Raw genomic sequence first — 14,922 nt, 5'->3', positions numbered from 1 at the left:
TATTGGACCTAAAGAGAAGAGAAACACAAATAAGGTACTTCGCATGTTCTTGTCTTTTGTTGTTTTCTCTTTTGTTTTGGGGGTGTTGTGTTTTTTTTTTTTTAAGACTTGTTAGCAAGTAAGTCTGCTTCTGTGAAGAGTGATATTTGTATGTTTGTTAATATCACGTTTCACAGGGGCAGACTTGCTACCTAGCAGGGAGGCAGTGAAAAGTGATATTAACAAAATACAAATATCACTTTTCAAAGCAGACTTACTCAGGCCTGGCAAGCCAGGGGACCAAGCAAGCCTTGGTCGGATGGGGAGGTGGGTAGGGAGGCAGCGGGGGCCAAGGGTGATAGGGTGGATGGGTGAGGGACTGGGGGATGGAGCCTGCCAGGCTCTGTGGCTGTGTGGTCGAGCCCGTGGTTGGAACCTGCCACCACACAGCCAGAGCCCATGTCCAGAGCTTGCCACTGCATGGCCGGAGCCTGCCTCCCCAGCACTAAAGCCAGAAGTCTGAGCTCCACCACCCCCAGGAAGGTGGGGAACTCACAACAGCTGTCTGCTCCTGCAGCATTTGTGCTTCCAGAGGGGGGCATGGCCCAACCCCTCTGGGCGGCCCCAAGGGAGGGGGTGCTTAGCTCCCCTCCCAATCACTGCCCAGGAGGCAGTGGCCACAAGATAAGCCCTTGGTGGCCACATGCATTTGAGAAATGCTGCTCTAGACCATCTGTGCAATTGACACGGATAAGCAGTTCACAAAATGTTGTAAGCTGCCAGCTTATTTTGCTGTTCATAATGTTCATAGGCCAAGGTAAAAATATCAGAGAGATATGAACTTAAAGTCTTAATAAAGACAGTAACCCTAAATACAGCTAATTCTTACCTAACATGCCTTGTGAATGCCAAGTGTATTCATACCAGGTTTTGACCCGATTCTGAACAGATTTGGGGATTTTGTAGAAATTCATGTATTTAATGGTACTGTCCATGCAACTCCGATAATAAGTTTGTCCTGCAGTAGCAGCACCAACTACATCTCTCATCTGAGTTGGAGGAGGGAAGAGAACAAAAATTAAAGGAAATAACTATAAGTAATGATGAACAAACAAAGTATCCAAAAGACTATTAACAATGAGCTTCTTAGACTGAAGATACACCGTGTATCACGACAGTGGATTTTTAGCTTCTGCGTCCTCAGACTTATAAAACTATGGGCATGCAGCAGGCCAGGAGCCTCTCTATAGTAGAGAAACAAACCTTAAAATAATGTAAGAATGAACACTGATGCTACTGGAATTTTTCAATGTATGAAGATGGAAAGCCCAGGGGGTGCTTTCTGGGAAACACATGATTTCAGAGCGGTGACCTTAAAAACAGCAAGCACTGTGAACCTGCATCATACCAAAGGGAAGACAGGTTGATTATTCACTTACTTGGCCGATCATGACAGAGAAAGCAAAGACCCCTGTGAAGTAGTTCAGAAGCTGGAAGAGTATCTCAAACAGAGTTTGAGGGTCAGGCAGTCCTCCAATAGTAATTAGCGTCTTGACAGCCCAGTAATAGCAGCGGATATAACTATACAGGGGAAAAAAAGGAACAACTTTTCAACCAGTTCCCGTCGCTGGAAAAGTTAGCACCTGCTTGATACCATTAGAACTTGCCCGGGCACAGTCAGCAGGAGACCTCTTGGAAACTATAGCGAGAACAATTATGTGGTGAAAAGGGGAAAACTACGGGGGTGAAAGCCTCTCCTCTCCCTCAAATGAAAACGTGCCCGGAAAACCTACAGAGACAAAGAAGTTTAGGGGACAGCTGGAAAACATGGGGGCACTAGAGCTTCTTGGAGAAAAAAAGTCTCCAGAACTTTTTTTTCCCCCAATGGCAAAATATATTTTTCCCCCTAGTCTAGTTCCTCATAATGGCTGGACCATTTTGGTGGAAACATAACATGATAATAATCATCATCCAGACTGAGGCAGACACATGGCATGTAAAATGTCAACCTCAATGGTTAAAGTTTACCAAAGTTATAAGCAATGGAGTTATAATGGAAAGAGTCAGGCAACTTTAACAACAGGCAGCGCTACCAGCCCTGCCTATATAAATCAAACAGCGATGATATTGTACTGGAAATGTTAGGCTTTTGACGAAAAGGTGGACTCATGTGTCAATAGTGTGGTATTAATTCAGCCTTAGCTGCATCTTGACTGTCTCTCTATCGCTCCTATTCTGCTGCATTGGCCTATTCCAAAACAGAGGGCACGCATACTAAGTACCTGTTTCCCTCCCCGTTATAGACCCATATGGTAGAACCCAGTCCCTGGTACGATGATGCCCAGTAATACAGGCATGAGTTCACGTGTAAGCTGAAGAGTAAATAGGCTGTGGTCCTTATCACTCTGCAAAGAAAAGCAACAATGAAAGAGGAAAGATTACAAGGTACCCGATAATGAAAAACACCTTCAAATCCCCCAAAATACCATAGTTAAAAGTGAAAAATAATTAATAGAAACACAGGGCAACCACTGATATTTATAGTTCTATTAGAAAGAGAAAAAGGAGTGCTTCGGAACATTTGACTCTAATTATTCCAAAGGATTCCCCACCAGTCACACGGTAAAGCTCTGTACAACTCTTTAAAAATGTAGGGGAAAGTAATATTTTTACCGGCTGCTTTACACTGTTTATCCCCACTACTTCTGCTCCCAGTTGCTTTGGGAACAAAGGGATCATTTCAAATAATGTTGATAGCATTTATCACATGGAGCTGCAACTTGGAAGAGGTTAATGACTAAAGGCTATCATTAACATAGGTCATTTTTCTACAGTCATCTTTCATATTGTGGATCTGCGACATATCCTGGAAGCAGTGCCATGTGCTACCATGCGAAAGACAAGAGTTAAGAATGACTGAAAATGAGTCTCTTGCTTCTTGGCTAGGGAGAGCTGAAAAAGTAACATGCTTTGGGCTGCGGAGGCCCTAAGGTGAGGTTTGATTCCGGTGTTATCAACACTGTTAGTGTTGTCAGCCTCCCAGGAGATATTTCCAGTCTCAGGAGAAGTCACTGCGATTGTGGCAGTCAATAATGAGGAGGAAGAATTTTCTCTATATAGAATGTTCCCCATATGTGATTAAATCATAGTCAAAGAGGAACTATGTTTGGATGGAGATTGCTGGATCTCCACCAAATTGCACCTCTTCCCCCTCCAATAAAAGAAAAGTCCCAAAAAGATCTTCCTCCAAAAATAAAAATGTATCAGGGGGTTTTCCCTCACCTGTAGACATATGCCTTGCTCAGGATAGCTTCAAGCCGGTCATTAAACTCAAAGAAGGCCATGTACTGTTAAAGAGAATGATACAATGTGCATTAGCGTTCCATCAATCACAGCTGGTAACTAGTTTTCAATAGGGCTTGAATGAGAATCCTTTAATTCAGTGGCTCTCAATCTTTCCAGATTACTGTACCCCCGTCACGGTGCAGGACTCACCCCTGCGGCACCTCCTGCTGGTCTCTCAGGGAATTAGCTCTTCCAGCCTCCAGAGCGCCCTCTGCAGGCCGGTGTCCCGCTTGCCCCCGTGTCCCTCCCAGACCCCCATGCCCCTTTTACCCAGAGTGCTGCCCCCTAGCAGTACCCCCACAGTCTCTGGGTCTCCCCTCCCCAGGGAACCCCCACCCACTATCCCCACCTCACCTCAGTCTTTGGCTACTGCCAGTCACCATTGAGCCCCCACACACTGAGGCAGACTGCAGTGTATAAGCAGTGATGAGGTGCCAAAATCTTAACAACAGGTTCCCTCCTCACCCCTCGAGGGAATTGTTGCCCACCCCCGCCCCCCAGGACTCCTGCCCCATCCACCCCCCTCCCCTGACTGCCCCAGAATTGGGCAGGAAGGTCTCGTGGGCCATCATAGTGGGTGCCCACCCCACCCCTAAGAGCCAGAGGCACCTGCCGGGGGGGCGAGGTGTGGAGTCCCAGAGGTGCTTACCTGGGGCAGCTCCCAGGAAGCATCCAGCAGGTCCCTCTGGCTCCTAGGGACGGGGGAGCAGCCACTCTCCCCACTGATCACATCAAAAGTGGCATCTTAGATGCTGACTCCCTAGTGCTCCGGGGCTGGGGCACCCACGGGGAAAATTTGGTGGGTGCAGAGCACCCACCGGCAGCTCCCTGCCCCACACCTGGCCCCAGCTCACCTCTGCTCCGCCTCCTCCCCTGAACCCACTGCCTCGCTCTGCTTCTCTGCGCCCCCCTTCCGGCTTCCTGCGAATCAGCTGTTCGGCAGGAAGCCGGGGAGGACTGAGAAGCAGACGGCAGCTTCCCACTTAGGGCGAGGGTGGCAGAGAAGCTCCCTGCCGCCCCCCCCCCCCCAGTTACCTACTGCGGCGCGGGTGGCCCCCCTGCCCGACCTCCCCTCCGCGGGCCTGAGCGGGAAGCCACCGCTTGCTTCTCAGCCTGCCCCAGCTTCCAGCGCAAACAGCTGGTTCGTGGGAAGCCTGGGGTGGGGGGCAGAGAAGTAGAGTGGGGCGGCGTGTTCAGGGGAGGAGGCGGAGCGGAGGTGGGATGAGCTGGGGCCGGGGAGCTGCCGGTGCGTGCTCTGCACCCACCAAATTTTCCCCTTGGGTGCTCCAGGGCTGGAGCACCGGTGGAGTGGTGCTTAAGGTGCCACTTTTGGCCGGTAAAATTTAGAAGCCCTTTTAGAACCGGTTCTCCCCCGCGGAACAACCGGCTCTAAAAGGGCTTCTGAATGTAACAACCGGCTCTAAAACGGCTTCTGAATGTAACAACCGGCTCTAGCAAACTGGCTCCAGCTCACCACTGTGTATAAGCCACTCACAGGCAAGGGGGGTTTGGACCTGCTGCCTCCGCCTACCCATGGGCTGCCCCCTGCAGCCTCAGTACCCTTTTTGGCCTTCCACTAGGCCTGCAGTCTGGGGCTTTTCCAATCTGGAGCCTCCCAGCTCCTCTGGTACTCACCCCAGCAGCCAGGCCCTTCTCCCTCTAAAGGCAGAGAGAGAGTCTGTGCCTAGCCCACAGGCCTCTTATATGGGCCAGCTGAGCCCTGACTGGTGCGTGGCTGCAGCTGAGCCTGCTTCCCCCAATCACCCCGGGAACTGCTGGCTCCCAGCCACAGCCCTCTCCTGGGCTGTTTTAAGCCCTTTAAGGCCGGAGCAGGTGACCACCCCACTACAGCAGTCTGATCTGTCTTGCCTACCCCCAAGTTTCACCTCACTTAAAAACTACTTGCTTACAAAATATAATAATACAAAAGTGTCACAGCCCCACGAATACTGAAGAATTGCAAAGTTTCTTATTTTTACCATATAATTATAAAATAAATCAATTGGAATATCGCTATTGTACTTACATTTCAGTGTGTCGTATAGAGAGCAGTATAGACAATTCACTGTCTGTATGAAATTTTAGTTTGTACTGACTTCACTAGTGCTTTTATTGTAGCCTGTTGTAAAACTAGGCAAGCGTCTAGATGAGTTGATGTACCTCCTGGAAGACCTCTGTGTATCCCCAGGGGTACGCTTACCCCTAGTTGAGAACCACTTCTTTAACTGAGAAGAACTATGTTTCACCTCCAGGCACCCTCCAAAAAATCTCATTTCCCTTTCAATTGTACTTCTACAGTAGTTCTGTATCAAAAACTACAGAAGGTGGGAGATGAGAGATTCCGATGCTTCTTTTAATTATCACTGATCTTTTTAATTTTATTCAGTATTTTACAATTTTAAGTGGGTTTTAGGGTTGGGGTAAGGCGCTGGATTGACAGCCCTGGAGACTCAAATCTTCCATGAACCTTTCAAATCTTGGCCTTTCTCCTAAAGCCCAGTCCATTAGGGACCATCCTAAGTCCTGGTCTACACTAGTACTTTAGGTCGAATTTAGCAGCATTAAATCGATGTAAACCTGCACCCGTCCACACGATGAAGCCCTTTATTTCGACTTAAAGGGCTCTTAAAATCGATTTCCATACTCCACCCCTGACAAGTGGATTAGTGCTTAAATCGGCCTTGCTGGGTCGAATTTGGGGTACTGTGGACACAATTCGACGGTATTGGCCTCCAGGAGCTATCCCAGAGTGCTCCATTGTGACCGCTCTGGACAGCACTCTCAACTCAGATGCACTGGCCAGGTAGACAGGAAAAGAACTGCGAACTTTTGAATCTCATTTCCTGTTTGGGCAGCGTGGTAAGCTGCAGGTGACCATGCAGAACTCATCAGCAGAGATGACCATGATGGAGTCCCAGAATCGCAAAAGAGCTCCAGCAGGGACTGAACGGGAGGTACAGGATCTGATCGCTGTATGGGGAGAGGAATCCGTGCTATCAGAATTCCGTTCCAGTTTTCGAAATGCCAAAACCTTTGTCAAAATCTCCCAGGGCATGAAGGACAGAGGCCATAACAGGGATCCGAAGCAGTGCCGCGTGAAACTTAAGGAGCTGAGGCAAGCCTACCAGAAAACCAGAGGGGTGAACGGCCGCTCCGAGTCAGAGCCCCAAACTTGCTGCTTCTATGATGATGCCATTTTAGGGGGTTCAGCCACCACTACCCCAGCCATGTTGTTTGACTCCTTCAGTGGAGATGGAGGCAACACAGAAGCAGGTTTTGGGGACGAAGAAGATAATGATGATGATGATGAGGTTGTAGATAGCTCACAGCAAGCAAGCTGAGAAACCGGTTTTCCCGACAGCCAGGAACTGTTTCTCACCCTGGACCTGGAGCCAGTACCCCCCGAACCCACCCAAGGCTGCCTCCTGGACCCGGCAGGTGGAGAAGGGACCTCCGGTGAGTGTACCTTTTAAAATACTATACATGGTTTAAAAGCAAGCATCTGAAAGGATTAATTTGCCCTGGCATTTGAGGCTCTCCTGGATGTACTCCCAAAGCCTTTGCAAAAGGTTTCTGGGGAGGGCAGCCTTATTGCGTCCTTCATGGTAGGACACTTTACCACTCCAGGCCAGTAACACATACTCGGGAATCATTGTACAACAAAGCATTGCAGTGCATGTTTGCTGGCGTTCAAACAACATCCGTTCTTTATCTCTCTGTGTTATCCTCAGGAGAGTGAGATATCATTCATGGTCTCCTGGTTGAAATAGGGTGCTTTTCTTCAGGGGACATTCAGAGGACCCCGTTCCGGCTGAGCTGTTTGCCTGCGGCTGAACAGAAATGTTCCCCACTGTTAGCCACGGGGAGGGGGAGGGTTGAGGGGGTAGCCACACGGTGGGGGGAGGCAAAATGCGACCTTGTAACGAAAGCACATGTGCTATGTATGTAATGTTAACAGCAAGGTTTACCCTGAAAGACTGTAGCCACTGTTTTATAAAATGTGTCTTTTTAAATACCGCTGTCCCTTTTTTTTTCTCCTCCAGCTGCATGTGTTTCAATGATCACAGGATCTTCTCCTTCCCAGAGGCTAGTGAAGATTAGAAAGAAAAAAAAACGCACTCATGATTAAATGTTCTCTGAGTTCATGCAGTCCTCCCACACTGACAGAGCACAGACGAATGCGTGGAGGCAAATAATGTCAGAGTGCAGGAAAGCACAAAATGACCGGGAGGAGAGGTGGCGGGCTGAAGAGAGTAAGTGGTGGGCTGAAGACAGGGCTGAAGCTCAAATGTGGTGGCAGCGTGATGAGAGGAGGCAGGATTCAATGCTGAGGCTGCTGGAGGACCAAACAGTATGCTCCAGTGTATGGTTGAGCTGCAGCAAAGGCAGCTGGAGCACAGACTGCCGCTACAGCCCCTGTGTAACCAACCGCCCTCCTCCCCAAGTTCCATATCCTCCTCACTCAGACGCCCAAGAACGCGGTGGGGGGGGCCACCAGCCAACCAGCCACTCCGCCACAGACGATTGCCCCAAAAAAAGAAGACTGGCATTCAATAAATTTTAAAGTTGTAAACTTTTAAAGTGCTGTGTGGCATTTTCCTTCCCTCCTCCACCACCCTTCCTGGGCTACCTTGGTAGTCGTCCCTCTATTTGTGTGATGAATGAATAAAGAATGCATGAATGTGAAGCAACAATGACTTTATTGCCTCTGCAAGCAATGATTAAAGGGAGGAGGGGAGGGTGGTTAGCTTGAAGGGAAGTAGAGTGAACCAAGGGGCGGGGGGGTTTCATCAAGGAGAAACAAAGAGAACTTTCACACCGTAGCCTGGCCAGTCATGAAACTGGTTTTCAAAGCTTCTCTGATGCGTACTGCGCCCTCCTGTGCTCTTCTAACCACCCTGGTGTCCGGCTGCGCGTAACCAGCAGCCAGGCAATTTGCCTCAACCTCCCACCCCGCCATAAACGTCTCCCCCTTACTCTCACAGATATTGTGGAGCACACAGCGAGCAGTAATAACAGTGGGAATATTGGTTTCGCTGAGGTCTAAGCGAGTCAGTAAACTGCGCCAGCGCGCCTTTAAACGTCCAAATGCACATTCTACCACCATTCTGCACTTGCTCAGCCTGTAGTTGAACAGCTCCTGACTACTGTCCAGGCTGCCTGTGTACGGCTTCATGAGCCATGGCATTAAGGGGTAGGCTGGGTCCCCAAGAATACATATAGGCATTTCAACATCCCCAACAGTTATTTTCTGGTCTGGGAAGAAAGTCCCTTCCTGCAGCTTTTGAAACAGACCAGAGTTCCTGAAGATGCGAGCGTCATGCACCTTTCCCGGCCATCCCACGTTGATGTTGGTGAAACGTCCCTTGTGATCCACCAGAGCTTGCAGCACTATTGAAAAGTACCCCTTGTGGTTTATGTACTCGCCGGCTTGGTGCTCCAGTGCCAAGATAGGAATATGGGTTCCGTCTATGGCCCCACCACAGTTAGGGAATCCCATTGCAGCAAAGCCATCCACTATGACCTGCACATTTCCCAGGGTCACTACCCTTGATATCAGCAGATCTTTGATTGCGTGGGCTACTTGCATCACAGCAGCCCCAACAGTAGATTTGCCCACTCCAAATTGATTCCCAACTGACCGGTAGCTGTCTGGCGTTGCAAGCTTCCACAAGGCTATCGCCACTCGCTTCTCAACTGTGAGGGCTGCTCTCATCTTGGTATTCATGCGCTTCAGGGAAGAGGAAAGCAAGTCACAAAGTTCCATGAAAGTTCACCCTTACGCATGCGAAAGTTTCGCAGCCACTGGCAATCGTCCCAGACCTGCAACACTATGCAGTCCCACCAGTCTGTGCTTGTTTCCCGAGCCCAGAATCGGCATTCCACAGCATGAACCTGCCCCATCAGCACCATGATGCATGCATTGGCAGGGCCCATGCTTTCAGAGAAATCTGTGTCCATGTCCTATCACTCACGTGACCACGCTGACGTTGCCTCCTTGCCCGGTATTGCTCTGCCAGGTTCTGGTGCTGCATATACTGCTGGATAATGCGTGTGGTGTTTAATGTGCTCCTAATTGCCAAAGTGAGCTGAGCGGCCTCCATGCTTGCCTTGGTATGGCGTCCGCACAGAAAAAAGGCGCTGAACGATTGTCTGCCGTTGGTCTGACGGAGGGAGGGGCGACTGACGACATGGCTTACAGGGTTGGCTTCAGGGAGCTAAAATCAACAAAGGGGGTGGCTTTACATCAAGGAGTATTTCAGGCAGGACTTCACGGAGGGTTCCAATAAGAAATGGTGCACCTAAGTTATTGTTCTTATTGGAACAAGGAGGTTAGTCTGGCCTCTGATTGATACATGGCTAGATTTACCTCGCTGCACCTTCTCTGTGAGTGACTGCAGTGTGACCTAGAGGAATGAGTCCCCTGGACGGGTGGGGCGGGGAAGCAAATGAGTACAAAACAAATCTGGTCTATTTCTTGTTTTGATCCACTCCATCTATCTTTTACATCTTTGGCTGGCAGCAGACGGTGCAGAAGGACTGCATGCCATCCACATCTCATGGCTGCTCGGCAGAAAATAGTGCAATACAACTGCTAGCCATCCTCACCTCTTGCCTGCCTGGCAGAAGATGGTACAATACGACTGCTAGCTATCCACATCTCATGGCTGCCCGGCAGAAGATGATGCAATAGGACCGCTAGCAATCCGTATCGCCTGCCTGCTCACCATAAGATGGTTCAATAGGACTGATGGCAGGACTAAAGAGAATGACCTGGTCAAGTCACTCCAAATTTAGTCCCTGCACCCATGTCTGCCCAGGCGCTCCTGGCCGATGTGGCCAGGAGCACCTCGGACATGATGATGACGGCTACCAGTCCTATTGCACCGTCTGCTGCCAGAAGGCAATGGGTTGCTGCTACTGTGTAGCAATGTAGTACCGCGTCTGCCAGCACCCAGGAGACATACGGTGACGGTTACCTGAGCAGGCTCCATGCTTGCCGTGGTATGGTGTCTGCACAGGTAACTCAGGAAAAAAGGCGCGAAACGATTGTCTGCCCTTGCTTTCACGGAGGGAGGGAGAGAATGGGGGCCTGACAATATGTACCCAGAACCACCTGAGACAATGTTTTAGCCCCATCAGGCATTGGGATCTCAACCCAGAATTCCAATGGGCAGCAGAGACTGTGGGAACTGTGGGACAGCTACCCACAGTGCAACACTCCGGAAGTCGACTCTAACCTCGGTACTGTGGAAGCGCTCCGCCAAGTTACTGCACTTAATGCACTTAGAGCATTTTCTGTGGGGACACACACACTGGAATATATAAAACCGATTTCTAAAAAACCGACTTCTATAAATTCGACCTAATTCCGTAGTGTAGACATACCCTGAGACTAGTGACTCATTTCACATATGCCACAAAATAGGTGGTAATGACTTTCACTTGCTACTAACGTGGCTTAGATTTGAACTAGTGACTTCATAGCCCACTGAGCTGTCTAATCTTCTAGCTGAAATTAGCTTTCATATGTCCTCAAATTTTTGAAACATTATTGTTCTTTCCTTTAAAACCTTAATTGCTTCAAAATCTCTCACAGGAGAGTTGTTCCCTGCTTACCTCAGATCCCATTACAGCAATGTGGAAAATTTATAATCATATGATATGGAACTCACTCCTCTTGTCATTGGAATCAATGGCAAAACTTCCATTATCTTCAATAGACACAGGATCAGACCCTTAGTATGTCCTCCCCCAAATAAAAGAAATTATGATGCTCCTAATGACAACTAAAATGTATGGCAACTTTTAGTAATTCCTTCAAAAGGACAAACCTCTTCCCCTCCCTGCCCCCATGCAATTATACTGTCATCTACAATTAATCTACTTCTGCAGACAGCAAGAGTGCATCAAAAACAGTACAAGATTCTGCCACATTAACTAAAAATGCAGTCCCCTCCCCCCTTGTTTTTGTAACCTCCTGACTTACCTTAAAACAGCGAGGCAACCGCAAGAGAGAATTTACGCCAACTTTGAAGTAAAAGAAATCCAGGGGAAGAAGGCAGAACACGTCCATCTAAAACTCACATGTGAGATCACAACAGAAAACACAGTGGTGAATTGAAATCATCATGGGGCTCTCTTGCTTCTATCAGTACTCAGGAAAGGGTGTTCGGGACCCAACTCTGGCTTCATTTACTAGGAAGCAACTTCCATTGAAATCAATACGGGGATCCAGGGGTGCAGCAGGGTAAGTCAATGGAAATAAAACTCATGTTCTGCACAAATTAGCCACAAACTTCCATAAATTTGTACACATAACAACCGGGGCGCTGGCAAAGCCAACATTGCAACAGGATCTCCACCACCCTTAAATGTGTGCAGCCTGCTGTCTTGCCCACCTCCAACTAGCTCTCCACTTCCTAGCCCTCTCTGAGGAGGCTACTGCTGCCTTTGGCACTGACATATCAAAGAGCGATCTCCAGTTATATATGGCTAGCCCTTGTCCAGACACACACCCAGGGTACGAGGAAAGGCTCCTAGCCTCCTTTCCATTCCTTTCATACCCAGACAGGGCCATCCTAAACCTGGCCTACATCTGTCAAGATAACTATCACACAGATTTTAAAAATTATTCTGGTCCTAATATGCAGAGGTGTGACTAATAACATGAGGATATGGATTTCAAAATATGATTGTAATGTGTCCTTTAAATAATAATAAATATGTGTAAAAATCAAACACAGTGTGTCAGACCTTGAAGCGTCGGGATTTCAGGTAGTTCTGTCGCATGGCCTTTTTATCAGTCTAGAGGAGAACAGGAAACAGAGGGAAACATCATCACTGGTTGGCGGTGAGGTTTACTGACCTGCACCTGACTGAAAAGGCAGAGAGGAGGTACCTACACGATATCACCAGATACTTCCTTCCTATTATATAGAAGAGGGGCGCAGAAGAGTCCTAATTATGTGGGGAAGGGATTGGGATGGGAAATGACATCATCTCCCCACCACACTATAGATATTGCCATGACCTCGCCACAGTGAACATGGTGGTTCTTCTGTATAAGGAAAACAGGGAGATGTGGCTTGATAAAAGGAGGGCGGGGTTGTTGAGGAACAGCCTCACTTAGCTGCACATTCTCCTTAGGACACTGAGTAAATTGTAGATCCCAAAGCCTCTTTCCATAGCTTCTCCTCTGCACAGTGAACATTTCATGATGTACTCTGTGAGTAAAAAAATTCACTCAGGGCCAACGAAGTAAATAAGGGAAGAGGTGGGAGAGCTGCCTTTTTGCTATATGTTCTTATCTCCCAATTTTTGCCAAAAAACCTTTCTATGGACTTCAAGAATTACAACAGGAGGTACCCAAAGCAAGCCAAAGTCCCGTTTGAAATTTTGCCTTGTGAGGGAACTGCTACTAGCTGCTACTTACGATTATGTCTCCTCCTTGGACAAACTGCAGGCGGACCTGAAAGACAGTGATGTCCAGAAAGTAGATGAGGTCGCAGAGATAGTCTACAAGTAGCCACCAATGGAGGTTTTCAGGCATCTGGTATGGAAAGGCCCAGCGTACTGGAATCAGCCAGCAGTTCCAATTCCAGGCCAGAACAACAAAGAACAGCCACAGCACATACATCAAATCTAAACAGAGGGAAGCACAGGTCAAAATTAGTGAGCAGCTGACAGGGAATAGCCACATATTGTCCACAGGGGTGACTGTAAGGTGAATGAATTAGGCACTAAAAATTAAAGGGAACAAAACTTACTAAATTCCAAGCACTTTATTTCAGGCTGCCTTTGCTCTGCTTTCAGATTATCCACTTTTTTTTTTCTTTTGCAACTACACTGAAATAGCTGCTGGCTTTTGGAGAGAGCTGACTCTTAGAAATGAGCCAGGTGGTTAAGAAGAGTGAGTAGCTGGCAGGGAAGGAACTGGGTTTTCAGGAGATTTTCAGAGCAGTCTGACAAAGTCTGTCAGACAAAGTGGCCAAAAACCACTGGTGCATTGCTGCCCTTGCCAGCTGTGGGGCAAAAACTGAGGCTAGCTATGATACCTAAAAGCATTTATCACTTCCTTCTGCTCTTCCAAATGAAAAAAATTCAATCATAGACAGGGTCTAAATCATTCCTTTCTTCCTTCCTTGGTGTCCTTACCACTCTCCCAACTCTCCCATTTCTTTCTCCACCTCTCCTCCTTTCTTTCCATTCTATCTCTACTTTTATCTTCCCTTTCTCATAAATGGAGCAGCAGCATTATCTCAACCAATCAGATTTTTCAATTACTTACTGGTGAGAGGGTCTATGCTGCTCGGGAACCGGTACTTTCTCACATGGCTCAAACAGGGGCGGCATCTGAATTTGCAGCACAGCATCTCACAGTAATGTTCCTCCACTTCAGCTTCTGCCTCTTTTCGTTCTGGTGGTGGTAGTGGTTCTGGAGAGGTTTTCCTGGAAGGGGCTATGAACATTCATAGAATTACTGAAAGCAGCCCAAACTTCTCTGACGGGCTGAAGTTCTCATGTTTGTCCCTGGTCATTAAACTTTTCTCTTATTAACATAGCCTCTTCCTGAAAGGCCAGTCTGCATTCCTAGCTAAGAGCTTTGTTAATGTTCATGACTTTTACATTCTCTTCACAGACCAGCCTCTCTCAAAGACTAAGAAACAGCTCAGCCTTCATGCCAGCTCACTCCTGGGTCTTTCATAATTATAATATAATACTCTGCACTTATACAGCTGTACATTTCAAAGCACTGTCAAACTATTGGTATATTCATCCTCACAATACTCTGTTGCAGTATGGAAGTATTATTACTCCATTTTACAGATGAAACACCCGAGGAACAGAGATTAACCTGAATTGCTCAAGGTCACACAAGTCTGTAGCAGAGTAAGGAACAGAACCCAGCTCTCCTTAATTCCAGCCCTTTGCCTTAAACAGAAGACCATCGTCCCTCCCTTTTTGTTGGGTAATGATTGCTAATTATGCCATGTCATCTGGAGCAGTGTGTTTTGTTTGTTTGCAATGTGCATTTTTTTTGCCTATGGAACGATACTGAAGTTACCAATCATTTCACTGAGGATCTTTCAATAGACTTGAACACCGCTCTAAGAGGGCTATTCGTACTCATTGAACCATCATGTCCACACACTTCTACACAACAATTCCGTCTCCTTGTACGTACCCTTTATCTATTCTTGGAAGACAGGTAAATTATTAAATTTCCAGGCTACAAAACCAAATCATCATTTTTATTACTTGGGCTTTACCAAGCCAGTTTCTCCAGCTCAGTAACTTTTGCCTTTTGCTCAGCATTCCCTGTCTACTGAGAGGTCCCAAACCCAGCTGTAACTCACATGCCACCGGGGTCTCATCATCAGAGGTAGTATCTGGGTCAATCAGTTTCTCTTTCACTTTCTCAGTCCTGTCTTTAAAGAGCCTCACCAGCTCCTGCAGCCGGTCATTGATTGTTGAACTGTTCTGGCTTGTTGCTGAACCTACTCGCTTTGGCAAGCTGCAGAAAAACCATTAGAGAATTTACTAATGTAAAATAAAAGAAGAGTGTCAGTTCAAAGCCCTTTTCTTCACCTGTAG

At 47.7% G+C, this 14,922-nt stretch overlaps 1 protein-coding gene across 2 annotated transcripts in view; it reads right to left on the bottom strand.

Moving 5' to 3' along the window:
* CNGB1 (cyclic nucleotide gated channel subunit beta 1) overlaps nucleotides 1–14,922 on the bottom strand; it is a 56,088-nt gene that overhangs the window by 16,870 nt on the left and 24,296 nt on the right. For both annotated transcript variants that reach the window (XM_073307381.2, XM_078848082.1), the window contains exons 4-12: nucleotides 14,685–14,842; nucleotides 13,616–13,786; nucleotides 12,761–12,969; nucleotides 12,082–12,132; nucleotides 11,315–11,401; nucleotides 3,262–3,326; nucleotides 2,262–2,384; nucleotides 1,419–1,560; nucleotides 869–1,028 (exon numbers count right to left, since the gene is read on the bottom strand). In XM_073307381.2, coding sequence (XP_073163482.1) covers nucleotides 869–1,028; nucleotides 1,419–1,560; nucleotides 2,262–2,384; nucleotides 3,262–3,326; nucleotides 11,315–11,401; nucleotides 12,082–12,132; nucleotides 12,761–12,969; nucleotides 13,616–13,786; nucleotides 14,685–14,842 — 1,166 coding nt within the window. The remainder of the gene's footprint in view (nucleotides 1–868; nucleotides 1,029–1,418; nucleotides 1,561–2,261; nucleotides 2,385–3,261; nucleotides 3,327–11,314; nucleotides 11,402–12,081; nucleotides 12,133–12,760; nucleotides 12,970–13,615; nucleotides 13,787–14,684; nucleotides 14,843–14,922) is intronic.

Source organism: Lepidochelys kempii, chromosome 12 (genome assembly GCF_965140285.1).
Source record: "Lepidochelys kempii isolate rLepKem1 chromosome 12, rLepKem1.hap1, whole genome shotgun sequence".
Lineage (NCBI taxonomy): Eukaryota > Metazoa > Chordata > Testudines > Cheloniidae > Lepidochelys > Lepidochelys kempii.
Note: the sequence above shows the minus strand (reverse complement) of the source record. Positions and strands in the feature narration are given on the sequence as shown.